We start from the raw sequence: 14,756 nt of genomic DNA, 5'->3' as shown, positions 1-14,756 counted from the left end.
ACAAAAAAAGGCTCATGTAGCCAAACTACCAAATGCAGGGCTTGAATCACCTTTATAGTTGAACAAGCCTTGACCGTTAACACTTTCTCACACACACATTTCTGGTTTCTTCTGTTTGCTTCTACTGGCATTGGTATCTTGCCCTTTCGTGTATATGAAGGGACATAGTGTTACAATTCTCAACTTGAGGGAGAGAGAGCATGCTTCAGGTCTGCCTCAAGACACATCAGAAAAGTTTGGGAAAGGATACTGATTGGTCAGTTGAGTTCACCTGCCCACTTACCAGGCCCATCCCTGTGTCTAGGCAGATGTGGTGTAAACACTGTCATCTCTGTGACAGCCCCTTAAGAAGCACATGACATGAGGGAATCACCTTCTTCATCTGTAAAATGAGAGGGGTGGAGATCGCTCTAAAACTCTTAGCTTTGACCTGATCCTATTTAAAAATCCTATCTTCATTTTTGGTATTCTTATCACTGTATCTTCCTCTCTCGTCACATCCAGCCTCCCACTAGAAAGCCGGGTATCACTGAAAAACAGTAATGATCTCCTGGGCTCACCCCTGAGGGTCTCTAAGTGGGCAAAGGAGCACCCTCTACGGGACCCCATATATGATACAGAAAAGCATTATAGTTCAACCTGGACCAAATTTAATCGTCATTTATGCCGCATGATGTAAGATGGTCACGATTTCAAAATCTTTCAAGCATCCCAAATTTGGCATTTCGACTGAGTTAATAAAAAATAAAAAGAAGATCTGTTGAAAGGTCAACTGGAAATTTGCCTGTATGATATGCTGGGGGCATGAAATAATGCTTATGTAACTGGTTCCAATTCAGGTGCAACCCAGGTTCAAAGTGACCGACATGCTGTGGTGTTCCAGGTTATTCATCTGTTTCCGTCTCCATGAAATGTCTTCAATGAAAAGCCCGCCTGCCAACAAAGTCCATCAGTCTGTCATGTCTGTCATGTCTGTACTTCTAGTGAAGTGACCCTTGGCCATGTTCACCTTCCTAATGAGACCACTAGTTCACAGAAGGCAAGAAATATATGCGTATTTGTTCAACATCAAGTCTATGCCAAATCCATCCTGCTGGCTTGCTTGGGATCCTAGGATTCAACTACATATGTGTGATTTTGGCCAAGTCATCAATCCTCTCTCAGTCTGTTTTCTTACCTTTTAAATAGTGGCGATAGCACCTCCTCCACGGTGTTGTAGGGAGGATTAAATAGGGTGGTAAACAGCAAACTGCCTGGTACAGAATTCAGCATGTAGCAGGGGTGCATCTGTGGTTTGTCTAATTTTAAGTTCCCAAATGACACCAAGAATGGTGGCATCGGTGGCAGCATAGCACAGTGTTCACAGTCCTGATAGCCAATCCCAACTCAGCCACTTAACAACCAATTGTATGATTTTGAAGTTTCTTAAAGTTTCAAAGCCTCAGTTTATTCATACGTAGAGTAGAGATGACGGTAAGAGTAACCTCATAGGTTTGAGTGGATAAAGAGAGAAAACATAGATAAAGCACCTACCATAGCATCTGACACATAGATACCTATAAATGGTAACATGTGTTGCTATCATCTGTGATGGAAGGCAAAAAAAGAACCAACAAGATCCCAAGTCTCTGGGATGCTTCTGTGTATTTTCTGATCTCGTCCTGCTTTATGCATCCTAATGAAGATGAACCCACATTAATAGAGGCAGTGGTTAATTGCCTTCTCGTGGGCTAGCCCTGTCCTGAGGCATAAAATTACCATATTCTTTTTTCTTGAGGATTCCAGTGGGATATGTCTGTTCTAATTTAATAAACCTCTTTTTTTAGTGCCTGGCTCAAAGAGGCAATACCACATGTACATTTCCAAATGCATAATTAGTATGAACACTCAGGCCCTAACTACATGGGGAAGGCAGTCTGGGAGAGGGGGGTATGAGTATCTGTTCACATTCATTTGAACCAGCGCCAACCAAACTTCCATAGTTAATTGTATCTCAGCCATTTTCTCCTGGAAAAAAATAATTACTATGCAGGGCTCTAGCTGTTGCTTGGCCTTCGTTCATTCCTGACTCTTGAGTTGGCATTGTGTACAGTGTTGAGTCAGCAGCATTCACATAATATGTCAAGCAAGTGGAATGCACCTCCCACCCAGAGCTTTCCCACCCCACCATTTCCCCGTTAGTCAATCCATTTCCTTCCTTGTGTTCCAGCAATACAAGAGAAAATGGAAGATGGGCATAATGGAAGTTTACCCTTTGGAAAAGCACACTCGAGGTTCATGCTGAGCGTGCATGCAGAGGGGAACAGGGAAACAGGGAGCCCTTAGCTCAGAGACTTTTCTGAATGGGAAAGGTCAGCCCCCAGGAAAATGATGGTCTTCCTTTCATCGCAGGTAATGCAGGTGGTGAAGGAGCAGGTGATGAGAGCACTTACAACCAAGCCTAGCTCCCTGGACCAGTTCAAGAGCAAACTGCAGAACCTGAGCTACACCGAGATCCTGAAAATCCGCCAGTCTGAGAGGATGAACCAGGAAGACTTCCAGTCCCGCCCGATTTTGTAAGTTACCCAGTATTGACCTCTATATCCCAAAAGACTCTAACCTGCTATTTCTGGAATGATCACATATCACAAAGCTGGGCTGCGCTGCGTGGTGAGCTCCTCAGGAGAGGTCAACAGAAGACATTCCAAGGGATCTCCATTTAGTTAGGGGAGTCTCAGCAGCTCTTTGAGGAAGGGCTGGAGTGAGTGGAGAGGGCCAGGGGCTGCAAGAATGGATCTAAACCAGGAGTTGACCCAGTTAGTGACAAGTCCTCCAGGGATTTGTAGCTACGAAGTTTGGATCTTTTCCAACACTTGGAACATTTTTTTTCCCTTTTGGCCCATAAAACTGGATTGCATGTGGGTCCCCTTTGAATAGCAAGACCTTCTGAGCCAGCCAGAGTGAGGTCCATCCGTAATTAAAGCATATGAAAGTGGAAGTGGCATGAGTCCAAATGAGTGGAAGTGAGAGCTTGAGAGGAAGCAAGTGATCTACCTCCTCTTGCCCTGTTGGCACGAGTTGGCATTGGAGCATGCTATATGGCCTTCATGACTATGAACCTACAGGCCTACCACGGGGAGGCAGCAGGCCCCGCTTTACAGGGCTTTGCAAGAAATGCCACTTGCAACCATGGCAAAATTTCATGTATTCCCATCTTTAAAATGTTCTGAACTCACACATGAGGGGTATTTTGCTTGCTTCATCTTTTCTTAGAACTGCCCTGTTTCTTTTCCCTTGTCCATTTCTAAGAGCTAGGTCAATTTTATTACCCTTATATTTTAAAGAGAAAAAAAAATAGGAAAAAGCATAGGTGTTAGATATTTATTCTCATTTTGTCCTCAGAAGACTGGATAAAGCTTCTTCTGAGCTTTTGCATGAAGCCACTTGTGACATAGTTATAATTCTGAAGTCTGTCCTACTTAGCTCCCCCACCACACACACAAGTATTCTCTCTGTTTCTGATTCTTTCTCTTTTTGTTTGTTGTTCTTCAGTATTTGACACTTATAATGCTTGGCAATGTGTAAAGCACCCTTCATGATATTTTATTTCTTCACATCCCTGTGAGATGGGCAGGTCTCATTCCCATGCAAAGGCTAGGATAGGCAGGGCTCATTCCTATGCAAAGGCTAGTCTGGAGGGGTGAGGACCTTGCTAACAAGTGGAGGAGCCTGCTAGCCTCAAGTCTAGTAACCCCTCAGCTAATAGTTGTTTGCCCTGCCTGAGCTCCTTTGGCATGTGAGAGACTGAAATGAGGTTTAAAAACTGCACAGAGCTGGGTGCAGTGGCTCATGCCAGTAATCCCAGAACTTTGGAAGGCTGAGGTAGGCGATCACCTGAGGTCAGGAGTTCAAGACCAACCTGACCAACATGGAGAAACCCTGTCTCTACTAAAAATAAAAATTAGCTGGGTATGGTGACACATGCCTTTAATCCCAGCTATTCAGGAGACTGAAGCAGGAGAATCACTTGAACCCGGGAGGCAGAAGTTGCAGTGAGCCAAGATAGTGCCATTGCACTCCATCCTGGGCAACAGGAGTGAAACTTCATCTCCACAAAAACAACAAAAAAAGTGCACAAGTGTAAAAGGGCAGTAGCCAAGCCGTAACCTCTGCTGTGCATTTGTTTTCCAATCTCAAGAAGCGCTGTTAGAAACTGTGGAGTAGAACCCTGCAGACTAGCTGGCATGAAGTCAGTTGGCAGGGGAGGGAAAACGCTTCCAAGGTGCTTCGGCTTCATCATTGCACAACCTAAGTCATACCTGCATGAGCACCGGCGAGCCTTGACAGGAGGCACTGCTGGGGTTTTGCATTGGTCCTCAGCCAGAAGACGGTAACAGCCAGAAGCACCAAGCAGGATGCACTCTGGATAAGTGACTGGCTCCTCAGAGGTGCAGTTTCTCACCTGCAAAGAGGGACGGTGGCTTCTTGCCGCATGCCAGGGCCTACAGTGCACTGAACTGAATAACATGTTTCAGCAGATGTAAACATAGGACACTTTATTATGCTTTTGATAATAAGTCTTATAACCGAAAGGTATACTTGCGTGATCACTTCCGTTAAAGCCAAGTGACTCTGAATTAATATTTGACCTTGACTTTGTTCCAAGGAAGAATGTTAACCTCATAGCAAGGATGAACATTTTACTCCTGCTTTGGCTTCATATCTTCACGTCCTAAGGCTTTGTCTGTGACATTCTGAAGTTTCTTTCCCCTTTATTATAACAGGCTCTTCTCTGTGCATTTTCTAAGCAAGGAGAAACAATGCGAATATAAAGGAAATCTCCTGTATGGATGTAAGAGATTTTGCATCATCCCTCGGCCGTGGACCAAAAAGTACCATGGCCCGTGGGAGTTCTTGATATCTGTATCTGCAGCAAAGTCACAAAGAGTGGTTAGGAGCCATAGCCTTTAAGCAGAAGGGCCAGGGACCAGTTTGATAATTACTCCAGCTTCTGAAACCAGCAGAGGGTAGCTGCGATATGTTTTGCCTATACAGTGATGTACTAGACAGGAATTCATTATGGGGTTACCTGAAGTCTAACTTCTGCCAAAATGGCTCACACGATAAACCCAAGTCGCCTAAGAGAAAAGAGTAGACCCTGTATGTCTGTTTTCATTCATTTGACCATGTATGCTTGTTTTTATTCATTTGACCATGTATGTCTGTTTTCATTCATTTGACCCTGTATGTCTGTTTTCATTCATTTGACCCTGTATGTCTGTTTTCATTCATTTGACCCTGTATGTCTGTTTTCATTCATTTGACCCTGTATGTCTGTTTTCATTCATTTGACCCTGTATGTCTGTTTTCATTCATTTGACCCTGTATGTCTGTTTTCATTCATTTGACCCTGTATGTCTGTTTTCATTCATTTGACCATGTATGTCTGTTTTCATTCATTTGACCATGTATGCTTGTTTTCATTCATTTGTTCATTTCACAAGCATATACTGAAAAACTTCTACATGCGAGGTTCTGCCCAAGGTGCTGGGGAAAAGCAAAGACCCAGAGGTACCCAGTGTCCCTCTGTTACGGGATGGGATTAGGGTGAGGCATTTACCATACACTGGGCTCAGTGCTTGGTTACAGGAAGAAAGAACACAGAGGAGATGAATCTAATCCAAGCTGGAGGGTTAGGATATTTGAAGCTGAAAAATCACCATTAAGGCCATCTAGTTCAAGCTTTTTATTTTTCAGACAGGGACAGCAACTTGGCTGGGACCTGACCACCACTAGGGAGTCCCACAGCCATCAGGCCACCCTCCTGCCTCTCTGTATGCCACACACAGCATGGTGGCAAACTCAGCTCCATGCAGACCCCTTGAGCCACACACCCTGTTGTTATAAAATGATTATGTTTCCTGAGAAGAAAAATGTAAACTCCCTGTGAATAAATATTTTGGGGGAATATGTATTCAGTGGGTTGAAGAAGCTCTATTTAATTTCTTATCCCTTGACTAATTATTTCAAAGAGGAAGTGTTTGTTATGTCCTATTTAGTGTAACTTACCAGGGAAGGTAAGTCCATTCACACAATTAATCAGAGTTAATGGATCTAAACAGCTCGAATAATTCAAAAATTGGTCATCTAACACTATGTTGTAGAAGAAGGGGACATACAAGTACAAACATCAGTGAAGCAGAGAAGGAAAATGTGTAAAACTTGGACCCAGTTGGCTATCAGACTAACCTGGGGTCATTTACAAGTGTGGCTCTGTAAGCAGATTATGTAATCCAGTCTAAGCCTGCTTTGTCTCTTCTGTAAAAATGAAGATATCAAACACGTCTACATCATTGGATTGTCACAAGGATTTGACAGAGTGATGCATGAGACAGCACTTAGCATATGCCTGGGACATAATATCCACTTGAAGAAATGTTCTCTCTCATTAGCTTATAACCAGAATTTAACAAGCTGTGACACTGTTGATATATAAATGATAAAACTGACACTGTGCGTGTATTTGTATTAATATATGTCTCTCCCTTGTCTTAGAAAGTACAGTAGAAATCAGTGAGAAAGAAAAGCAAAAACAAACAGAGCCAGGGATAAAGCAGGGACACCTACCCTGCAAATCTGTATCTTCACTAAAGATCAGACATATGCTTCACTCAAAGCTTTCTGGTAACCAAAGAGGAGGGCAGTCTGGTCAGTTATACAATGTTCAGTGTTCAGACAGCTGGCAAATATCTAATGAGTGCCTGCCACGTGCCAGACACTATTCTATGCATTGGTAATTCAGCAGTGAAGAGAACAGACATATTTCTCTCCCCCACAGTGATTATATTTTAGTAGGGAGAAGAGAGGCAATACACATGGTGAATGAGATGATAGCTTGTTAAGAGGGCATGCATGCAGTGAAGTCACACATCAGGATAAGGGAAACAGTGCAGTTCTAAGTAGGCTGGTTAGAGTTGCTCTCTCTAATTAGGATGGTGCCATTTGATACAGACTTGTAAGGGACTAAGGGAGCAGACCACGTGGGTATTTGGAAGAAAGGTATTCCAGGCAGAGAGAGCCACCAGTGCAAAGACCCTGAGGTTGGAGCAGGTCTGGGTGTTTCATGAATATACAGGAGGCCAATATACCTGGAGCAGAATAACCAAGTGGGAGAGAGCAATAGGAGGTTGGACCAGAAAGGTGCAGGGAGCCTCATTTCACACGGCCCTGCTGGGGAGTCATTGGAGGTTTTGAGCAAAGGACTAATGTGATGAAACTTAGGTGTTTAAATAATCCCTCAGGATGCTGTATTAGAAATAGGCTCTAAGGAAGCAAGTTTTTGGAAGCAGGGAAATCAATGGGAAAGCTATTTCAGTAACCCAAGCAAGAGGTGATGAGAAAAGATTATAGTGCACTGAAAATGACATCCATTTTGAAGAAAGGACCATGGTATTTCCTGATTGATTAGAAAATACCTAGGGGTGTAAGAGAATGGGAGAAGTCAAGGATGAACTCAAGGTTTTGGGCCTTAACAACGAAAGGACAGAGCGAGTAGAACAGGGGCTCGGGAGTTTGGCTTTGGATACGTGAAGCTACGAGACATCCAACTAGACAGATGGATGAGCCTGGAGTTTGGCAGAGAGATGGACAGTAGGTAGTTGCTCAGTAGAGCAGAGCCCAAATCAGAGAAGGAATCTCACCAGTGTCATGGTGCTGTCTGCCTTCTGTGTATGGCAGTGGCCTCACCGGTCCTGATCTTGAAATTGTTTTCCAGAAACAGTGCCAAGCTTCGAATTGCTCTTCACACACTCTTTACATCCTCTCTCCTTTAACCTTCTTCCTTTTATTTATTGGCAAGGCCTTTGGATAGAATGAGAAAGATATTTATCAAAACAAAGCTACCAAACCCATGACCCTGGCCTGACTGACCCCAAGCTCAGAATTTCAAAGCCCAGTTATAGCCCCGGGGTTATCACGTGGCTCACCTCAGAGGGCAGTTGCCTCATCTCGTTTCCCTCATTGCCTAATCACGTTTTGGGGTCCTTCCGGCTTATAACAGAAAAAGGGGGTAATTCTCATAGCAGCAAATTCTCTTATTCTGATAGTACATCCTCAGAATATGGTTCCATGATGAAATGTGTTGTGACAGGCACCTCTGGGTCTTAGACAAGAAAGTCATAAAGCATCAATTAAGATTACTCGGAATTCCTTCAATTGTTTCCTTCTCTTGGTCTTCATCACTGCATCCTCCTCCCCATCTCTCCATTTTAATAACTCAGCCCTGGCCTAGAAGAACTATCGTGTGTGTGTGTGTGTGTGTGTGTGTGTCTGTGTGTGTATGTGTCTGTGTGTGTCTGTGTGTGTGTGTCTGTGTGTATGTGTCTGTGTGTGTGTCTGTGTGTGTGTGTGTATGTGTGTCTGTGTGTGTGTCTGTGTGTCTGTGTGTGTCTCTGTGTGTATGTGTGTCTGTGTGTGTCTGTGTGTGTGTCTGTGTGTATGTGTGTGTGTCTGTGTGTGTCTGTGTGTCTGTGTGTGTGTCTGTGTGTGTGTCTGTGTGTGTCTGTGTGTGTGTCTGTGTGTGTGTGTGTGTGTGTGTGTGTCCTAAGCATTGATGAAATTCTTAAACTCTTTCTTCAGATTTTCTCCATCCCGGACTTGGAAGTTGGGAGCAGTAATGTGTTGCTGTGTGTGTGTGTCTGTGTGTGTGTGTGTGTGTCCTAAGCATTGATGAAATTCTGAAACTCTTTCTTCAGATTTTCTCCATCCCGGACTTGGAAGTTGGGAGCAGTAATGTGTTGCTGTGTGTGTGTGTCTGTGTGTGTGTGTCCTAAGCATTGATGAAATTCTGAAACTCTTTCTTCAGATTTTCTCCATCCCGGACTTGGAAGTTGGGAGCAGTAATGTGTTGCTGTGTGTGTGTGTCTGTGTGTGTGTGTCTGTGTGTGTGTGTCCTAAGCATTGATGAAATTCTGAAACTCTTTCTTCAGATTTTCTCCATCCCGGACTTGGAAGTTGGGAGCAGTAATGTGTTGCTGTGTGTGTGTGTGTGTGTGTGTGTGTGTCTGTGTGTGTGTGTCCTAAGCATTGATGAAATTCTGAAACTCTTTCTTCAGATTTTCTCCATCCCGGACTTGAAAGTTGGGAGCAGTAATGTGTTGCTGTGTGTGTGTGTGTGTGTCTCTCTCTGTGTGTGTGTATCTGTGTGTGTGTGTCTGTGTGTGTGTCTCTGTGTGTGTGTGTGTGTGTGTGTGTGTCCTAAGCATTGATGAAATTCTGAAACTCTTTCTTCAGATTTTCTCCATCCCGGACTTGGAAGTTGGGAGCAGTAATGTGTTGCTGTGTGTGTGTGTCTGTGTGTGTGTCTGTATGTGTGTCTGTGTGTGTGTCTGTATGTGTGTCTGTGTGTGTGTCTGTCCTGGACTTGGAACTTGGGAGCAGTAATGTGTTGCTGTGTGTGTGTGTCTGTGTGTGTGTCTGTGTGTGTGTCTGTCCCGGACTTGGAAGTTGGGAGCAGTAATGTGTTGCTGTGTGTGTGTCTGTGTGTGTGTGTCTGTGTGTGTGTCTGTGTGTGTGTCTGTGTGTGTGTCTGTGTGTGTGTATGTGTGTGTGTATGTGTGTGTGTGTGTCTGTGTGTGTGTCTGTCCCGGACTTGGAAGTTGGGAGCAGTAATGTGTTGCTGTGTGTGTGTGTCTGTGTGTCTGTGTGTGTGTGTGTGTCTGTCCCGGACTTGGAAGTTGGGAGCAGTAATGTGTTGCTGTGTGTGTGTGTCTGTGTGTCTGTGTGTGTGTGTGTGTGTCTGTGTGTGTGTCTGTCCCGGACTTGGAAGTTGGGAGCAGTAATGTGTTGCTGTGTGCAACTCCCTAGCAGTTACCCACTTTCTTTTTCACTCAGTGCAGGTTTCATCAAAGCTGCACTTTACTGAGTCCATTTTAGAAGAGCTGAGCGCCGATAATAAATAGTTTCAGTGATCTGAGAGCCTGAGATGAGACCCTAAGAGACCTGCACAGGGAAGGCTTTACAAATGTCCCAAATTATTGTTAGGGCTGAATTTCCATATTATGCTTTATAGATGTTCAGTTGGAAGAGTATCAGATGAGAGAATGTTTGAGGGCACTTAAGCCTCGGGAAAAAAGAATGTGTTAATGGAGTACTAGAATACCCTGTTAGATGGCCTGATCCTTTCACGTAACTTTTTTCTTTTTTTTCATGAGTAAATCAAAGTGGCTTGTGCAAAGAAGGCCTGAGTCTATGCCCATATTCTACATGTAACCTCCATGAGTTATTTCCCCTTCTGTAAGATGGGAATGATGATATTAATACCTACCCCAAAAGCTGTTATTTTGAGCAAGGAGGGAAGGAAGAATTGCATGTTGCACTGCCCGGCTCGTAGCAAGTGCTCACCAAGCAGGAGTACCTTTCCCTCAGAGTGGAGCACCGCGTGAGAACAAGTCAGTGCAAGTCCAGCGTTCAGGTGGCAGCTGATGAGTGTGTGAGGCTTGACTACAGGGTAATACGGGCCTGTGGACTGCTTGGCTTGAGAGAATGTCAGTTGCGCCTTATAGTCCTGCTCAGTGCTTAGTAGAGACTTGAACTCTGTCTCATGTGGGAGTCACAGCAGGAAAGATTCTTACTCTCATTTTATAAATGAAGAAACTGACACTTAGATGAGCTACATGAAATACTAGTCATGGGCAGAGCCTAGACTGAAACTCCAGCCTTCTGACTTCTGGATCTACGTTCTGACCAATACCTGCCACACTGTTATAAGGAATGGGCTCTGGGTCTCCCTGTCCAGCTTCAATCAGAACAGTTCTGGCTTTGCTAGACTCAAATGCTAGGGCGCTCCCTAAAACTTCCTATGATGAAAAGCTCTGCTCTGAAGAAACACATTGGAAAGCCATTCCACTCTATCGTGATATCTTTGCAGCATAGTGCATCTCACACTGAATTATATCGCATTAGGCTGAGACGAGATGCAAATAATCTTTCATTGATCTCATCGTTATCTCAGTCTCTGTGGGCTAGAATCTGGGACGCTGTTGTTGTCCCCATTTGTGAATGATGGAATTGGAAGCAAAGGTGGTCCTGTGGTTTGCTCACTATACAGTGTTTGATGCGGAATAGTAATCATATGTTGCCTAATATCCCTGTTTATTAATCAGAATACAAATACACTCAGAGTTTACCTGGTGGAGGGGGAATAAAGTTAGCCAAGGATTGATTGCCTTAGTAGCACTGAGTGGATTTTTGCATAAATTCATATCTGTGGCTTTGTAAAACAAAAGAAGAAATTTTTCAGGACACTTACTTCTGGAAAAACATCACTGAAGTGGCTGGTACTTTTGTGGAATTCTGTAAGTGTCACAGAATCTATCGTGTTGTTGTACTTATGCCCCTGGCCACTGACCCTTAAACACCTCTAAAGCACCAAGTTAGAGGTATTGGAAGCTCGTGAAAAGATGCACTTGTTCTCCCCTGCCCATCTGCCCGTGATGCCCACCAAGCCAAGCTCTGCTTCTCAGGGCAGCCCATCTGCCCGTGATGCCCACCAAACCAGGCTCTGCTTCTCAGGGAAGCCCATCTGCCCGTGATGCCCACCAAGCCAGGCTCTGCCTCTCAGGGCATGCTGTGGAATATATGTGTTTTTCCTCTCACAGAGAACTAAAGGAGAAGATTCAGCCAGAAATCTTAGAGCTGATCAAACAGCAACGCCTGAACCGCCTTGTGGAAGGGACCTGCTTTAGGAAGCTCAACGCCCGGCGGAGGCAAGGTATTGTTTCTGGGGATGCTCCAGAGGTGGGTGGGGTGAACAGTGGCCTGCTCCCTGGAGAATCACAAGGCTTGGTGTTGGGGTAAGGGTAGGCCATGCAGCACTGTACTCGGGACAGGAATAGCAGTCGAGGTTGTTTCTGGTTTTCATGCACACCCAGAGAGAATCAAAGTCTACAGTTACCAGAAGAGCCACAGAAATGAAGAGCCATTCTTTGCCAGTTAGTGCCACAAATCTGCTAATGGCGGTATCAACAAGGGCGGGCATGTGTATGAGCCTACCGTGTGCCAGGTGCTTCTCAAAAACATTACTTGATAATGCATTTTATCCTCACCATAGCCCGAGGAAGTAGCTACTGGGATTCTGCGCAGTTTACAGATCAGGAGATGGAGGGACTGAAGGGCCGAGAAACTGGCCCAAAGTCACAGAAGAACAGGGATTCAAACCCCAGAGCTCCAGGGCTCTTCCTTTTAATGGCTTTCCTTGCTGCAGGAGAGCTGGCCACTCACTGTTGCATTTGAGTTTTCAACTTGGATGACCCTTAGGGTCAAATCCCCCACCCTGCTTCTCTTCCAGGACAGAATTATCTTATATGGGGCTATAGGCAACAGTGAACTAAGATAGGGTAGAATCACTTACATAATTTCTCAAGGCAGATTTCTGAATTGTGTCTGTGAGTTCTCACTTCAAAATGTCAAATCCAAGTGGATGTCCAAAGACTAGACCCAGCAGGTGGGAAACATGTCTAGCTGTTTGTTTCCCGGACAAGGGGAGCACCCTTGACTGTGTGCTTGCTCTCTTGACATGCTGCTGATTGCACGCTCTCCTAGAAGCAAACAGCCAGGACATAAAACTGAAAAACAAGATTGGGAAGAGGCTAGGAGACTGAATAAGAAGCAGGAGCAAGCCCCAGGCATTAGCAACTGTGCTAAGGACACGAGTTATGGCCCTGGAGAAACTTGGGCAGATATTTTGAAACCTGCTGGATGCCCTGCTCAGCCACAGAGCCCACCCACTAATGACAAAAGTCATTTTGTGTTTGTCAGCTGAACCCATCCCCCAGCCCTTTACTTTAACTGCCCTGTGCTGAATATTCAGGAAATTGGAAGTATTTCACGTGTCACCATTAAATATCACACTGAGGAACTTCCAAAGACAGAACTTCCGGGAGGAATGAAAATGCAGGTTCTTCGCAGAGGATGAGAAGCTGTTAGAGTGAATTTCAAGCTGAGCCTCTGGAGAGGACAATGGGCAGGATAAGGGCTGAGTTACAGAGAAAGCCTCCTATTAGTGAGGGCGGTGGAAGAGGGAACCCCTCCCTGTCATTCAGCCCCTGAAGGATGAGTTCTGCCCTCCTCTCATTGCATTCCTTGCATGAGGCATCATGTCAGAGCAAACGATGTTCCAAGGAGACCGCAGGGCTCAGTGGCAAGGACAGAGCCCTGGAGCCAGACAGTGGGGGTGCAGCCTTGCCTCTGCACCTATCCAGCGGTGTGACCTTGGGCACTTACCCTTCTAAGATGGGAACAGCCATGCCTGTCTCCTAAGGCTTTCGTGAGGAAGAGAGACAATCATGAATGTAGCAACAAGAAACAACAAACAAAGGGAGCTATTGTTCTGCAGCATTGTGCAGGAAACATCAGTGAGCCAGAGTGAGTGGACCTGGCGCCGGCTTCTCAGTCCTTTAATTCACCTCCTGGGTGTCTTTAGGAAGGACATGGGACCTCTCAAGGCCCCAGGTTCCCATCTATAAAGTGGGGGGACAGGATTAGGGGATCCGGGAGCTCATTTAGTCAGAGAGTCGCTTGTATGCCCTGATGTCTCTATTGCCTTTGGAAAAGTCAGTGTTCGGGATATACTGTCCCCATAAAGATGATTTATAAGATTTTTCCTTACTTGACATTGGGCAAAGGGCACAGCAGTTTGGGGATGGGAGATGGCAAATAGATACCCAGCATCTCTGCTGCTGCCCTGCTAGAAGCCTTCACAACCTAGCTCCTAGCACCAGTTTAACCTCTGGTCTACTGCGTCGTGAGACTTCCCTGACTGGGTTCAAATGGGTAGGTTCAATCAGAATAATCCTGTTTCTAGACGGAATAATTACAGGCTTTTTATTGTTGTTGTTTAAAAAATGTTAGTCCCGTATCTGTAAATTTTTCCAATTTTCTAAAAATGAACCACCTCCTGGACAAAAAAATTATTAGCATCTAGATTATACATTTATGAGCTGAGCTCCCTGGGGAGCATGACCATCTGTGTTTGATACAAATCCATCCTTCCGAGTGCAGAAAGGAAGGCTTTTTGGTATTTGGTAAATGGATTTGAAATCTGGTGAGTGGCTCTGTGCTTAAAAATAGGGATTCAAAGCAGACTGTGCTGAGATTGGTCTCCTATCACCCCATCCAAACATTGCATTTAGATTTACACAGATTAATGAGAACCTGACATTTTTAATCCCTTAGAGAAAGATGCGCTTCTACGTGAGATCTCAGACTGGGCTGGACGACCGCCTGCCTGATACCATCCTAGGTTAAGGAGCAGGCGCTCCCAGTGCAGGAGCCAGGGCCATACTCACTTTAAACTTGTCTGACAGCGAGGAGGACGTAGATGAGTGAATGTGAATTTAAGTAGTTAACTTTTTAGGGGAAAATAGGAAAGAACTTACAGTTCCACAGAACTGAAAAGTGAAGGAACAAATAGCGCTCAACTGTGCCGCATTTGGCCGGAAGGTCCCCCAGTCGATACTTGCCGATCCTTCTACCTGTCTCATGTGCAACTCTGCTGCTACTGGAATAGTCAGATGTAGACATTTGCAGTTCTGGGTTTCTGAGACTTCTAACCGCATTAGAATTGGGAGGTAACAGATCTCAAAAGACATGATAAGCTGAGTCGAAGTCCCTGTTCCCTGCTCCCTAGCTGGGTGGCCTTAGGCAATCTGCTCAATGTCTTTGTGTTTCTCTTTCTTCTTCTTTCAAATGGGGATGATGTTAGCTCTTCTACCAAACAG

The 14,756-nt window shown here is 44.9% G+C and overlaps 1 protein-coding gene across 30 annotated transcripts in view; it reads left to right on the top strand.

Moving 5' to 3' along the window:
- ELMO1 (engulfment and cell motility 1) overlaps nucleotides 1-14,756 on the top strand; it is a 588,268-nt gene that overhangs the window by 542,236 nt on the left and 31,276 nt on the right. For all 30 annotated transcript variants that reach the window (XR_013523821.1, XR_013523822.1, XR_013523824.1 and 27 more), the window contains 2 exons: nucleotides 2,392-2,555; nucleotides 11,637-11,749. Coding sequence is in view for 26 of the 30 variants with exons in the window: in XM_054236998.2 (XP_054092973.2) it covers nucleotides 2,392-2,555; nucleotides 11,637-11,749 (277 nt within the window). In the remaining 4 variants the exon portion in view is untranslated. The remainder of the gene's footprint in view (nucleotides 1-2,391; nucleotides 2,556-11,636; nucleotides 11,750-14,756) is intronic.

Source organism: Callithrix jacchus, chromosome 11 (genome assembly GCF_049354715.1).
Source record: "Callithrix jacchus isolate 240 chromosome 11, calJac240_pri, whole genome shotgun sequence".
Taxonomy (NCBI): Eukaryota; Metazoa; Chordata; class Mammalia; order Primates; family Cebidae; genus Callithrix; species Callithrix jacchus.
The sequence above is the reverse complement of the archived record's forward strand: the minus strand, read 5'-3'. Positions and strand labels throughout refer to the sequence as shown.